The 2,642-nt window shown below is 36.8% G+C and overlaps 1 protein-coding gene across 1 annotated transcript in view; it reads left to right on the top strand.

Annotated features, from left to right (window-relative positions):
* Positions 1-1,141: 1,141 nt before the first annotated feature.
* Positions 1,142-2,642, top strand: part of xrcc4 (X-ray repair complementing defective repair in Chinese hamster cells 4) — a gene marked incomplete at its 5' end in the record, with an annotated part of 24,220 nt that continues 22,719 nt past the window's right edge. The window contains 2 exon segments of the mRNA XM_035668592.1: positions 1,142-1,285; positions 1,974-2,164. Of these exon segments, the coding sequence (XP_035524485.1) occupies positions 1,144-1,285; positions 1,974-2,164 (333 nt within the window).

Genomic DNA, 2,642 nt, shown 5'->3' with positions numbered 1-2,642 from the left:
GCTCAGCCACATGTGAGGAAACATCTGTGTAAAGGACATTCTTCAGATTTCATGTTTGGAAAAAGAAACTACAAATATTTCTTTTTGTGCAGCATGACGGGTTGAAATGACAGACTGAAGCACCACCTGGTGGACGTCAGGAGCACTGCACCCATACAACAACCACATCTCATTGAGGTTATATTCAACCATTATATGTTTAAAACATTATTTATCTACCCCAATAATTATAATATAATCCTTAAAAAAAGAGTTTTAGGGTGGAATATCTCTGTTTTAACAAAAAAAGTGATGGTCTTTTTTTAGTTTGTAGTCCAATTAAAGTCAATCAAGACCTTTATAAACTACTGTAGAGGAGTTTGCTGTCAAATTTAACACATTAATTTAAAAAATAACATGTTAATAAACAGACATTAATGTAATAATCTGTTATTAAGTGATATGATTAAAGTTTAGAGTTCAAATATCTTTATTTTTTTTCCAAGCAAATATTGATAAATGTGATTGTTTGCATGAGTCATAGAATATAATATAATCACCTGAAAATAAGAATGTTTTTTTGTACAGAGGAAGCGGGTCCTCAGCCACTGCCATGTTGAACCACCATGTTTCTACAGTAGCCCAGGAAGGACAAACCAAACACTGACTGTAGATAGTTTTGCAACCACTGTAGTTTTTTTCTCTTTTTATACCTTTGGAAGGCAATCGGAATTTAGTTGGTTGCAATCTGCAACTTCACCACTAGATGCCACTAAATCCTGCACACTGGCCCTTTAAATCTTTCTGCCACCTTAAAGCCTCCATACAACCCTCTGGCCACCACATTGAATTTTTATCTTTAATTTTACATGGATTTGTTTGTTAAGTGACGGATATCTTGTATAATTGTGGAAGTTTTCACAACAAAAACGTTGAATAAATGTTGTTTATCAGTAAAAACAGCAATAATTACTGTAATTTCACAGATAATGACTTTTATTACAGTTCTATAACTTGACTAAAGTCAAAGCTAACATATTGTTATATTATTATATATATATGTATATGTATATATTAGCCTTATATGTTGATCATTGAACGGTAGGTGTAAAAGCTTCAGTCCTCTGACTTTGTGTTTTTGTGTTTCTGGTGTCGTCTGCAGAGATGAACACGTCGGTGCGTGAACTCCTCACCTCGTCGGAGCCTGACTCCTCCTACTTCCTGCGTGTGGACTGGAGGGGGCGGGGCTTGGGTTCAGGCTTCCAGCTGCTGCTGACTGATGGACGGGACGCCTGGAGAGGAGACGGTAAAAAACCTCACCCGGCGTGACCTCACAGCGTGTCGCGTGACTGACCTGACAGATTTATGCTCACCTGATATGTGGACGGCCTCACCTGTTCGACCACACACACACACACACACACACCTTTATCACTTCACCTGGAACGTTTCAGGGCGCGCCGCCGACCTTTTCAACTGCTCGGACAGTTTCACTCAGAGGAAGATTTATTAGTTTATTAGATTTATTAGTTTTTAGATTTATTAGTTTTTAGATTTATTAGTTTTTAGACACCAGGACTGCAGTCCGTAATAAAACTGTTCAGTATAAGTACATTAAAGTATAAACTTTAGTACAAATTTGAGTCTTTTCTTTTCATTTCATGCTTGCTTTCTATTTCTACTGTTATTTTACCTTGCATATAATAATAAAACAACTTCAAACTGGACAGAAATACAATAAACTCACCAAAACTGTCTTTTTAAGACTTTCCAACGATCACCAACTCTGGTTTGGTGGAAATAAATCCTTAATTCACCGTGAACGTAGATATAACAGCAGTTTCCGAGTTCGGAGGCAGTCCGGCTATGGAAATCAAACCTACATAGAGGCAGCGCATACAACAACAAGGCCAGAGAGAGGGAGGACGCCCACATTGTCACTCTGTGTCTGTATAGAGAATAACTGTTTTCTATATTCTGTTATTTCTTTGTAGTGAGTGAAGCAGCAGTGTGTGCTGAGGCAGAGGAGCTGGAGATGGAGACGGAGCGGTACGTCCAGGACCTCCAGCAGGCGCTGACTGAGACAGAAACCTCTTCGACATACAGCTTCAGTCTGACGCCGTCTCCACCCGACCACCGCGCCGCCGTCACGCTGGCGTACGAGAAGGTTCAGAAGGACATCTCTGTGAGTGAAACTACAGTCAGCAGTGTTCACGGTATCTCAGAGTGATACTGCAGCATGTATGGGCTCGACTACACTGTAAAACAAATATATATCTATAAGTTTACTGTATGTTTTAATTATTAATATTAATAAAATGACAAAAATATCCAGTGAATTTACATGTCTAATGTAAAATAAACCTGTAACTGTAAAGAAACATCAAATTGCTGCTTATTTAAAGAAAATGTCCTTTTTTCACATAAAAAGATTTTTTGCAAATCTAAAATCTTCACAGATATTTACTGTTTATTTAATAGATTAAACTGTTAAATTAAAGTTTATTACTGTTAATATATTTAAATTAATGTAAAATTAGTGTAATTTTACATGGATTAGTTTGTTAACTGACAGATATCTTGTATAATTATGTTGAATAAATGTTGTTTATCAGTGTATAAGCATTGGTAAACTGAACAAATACAGTTTTTATCAGTGAAAA

The sequence above is a fragment of the Morone saxatilis genome, unplaced genomic scaffold (assembly GCF_004916995.1).
Source record: "Morone saxatilis isolate NCDOM2014 unplaced genomic scaffold, NCSU_SB_2.0 Contig21, whole genome shotgun sequence".
In the NCBI taxonomy this organism is placed as follows: Eukaryota; Metazoa; Chordata; class Actinopteri; family Moronidae; genus Morone; species Morone saxatilis.
The sequence above is the reverse complement of the archived record's forward strand: the minus strand, read 5'-3'. Positions and strand labels throughout refer to the sequence as shown.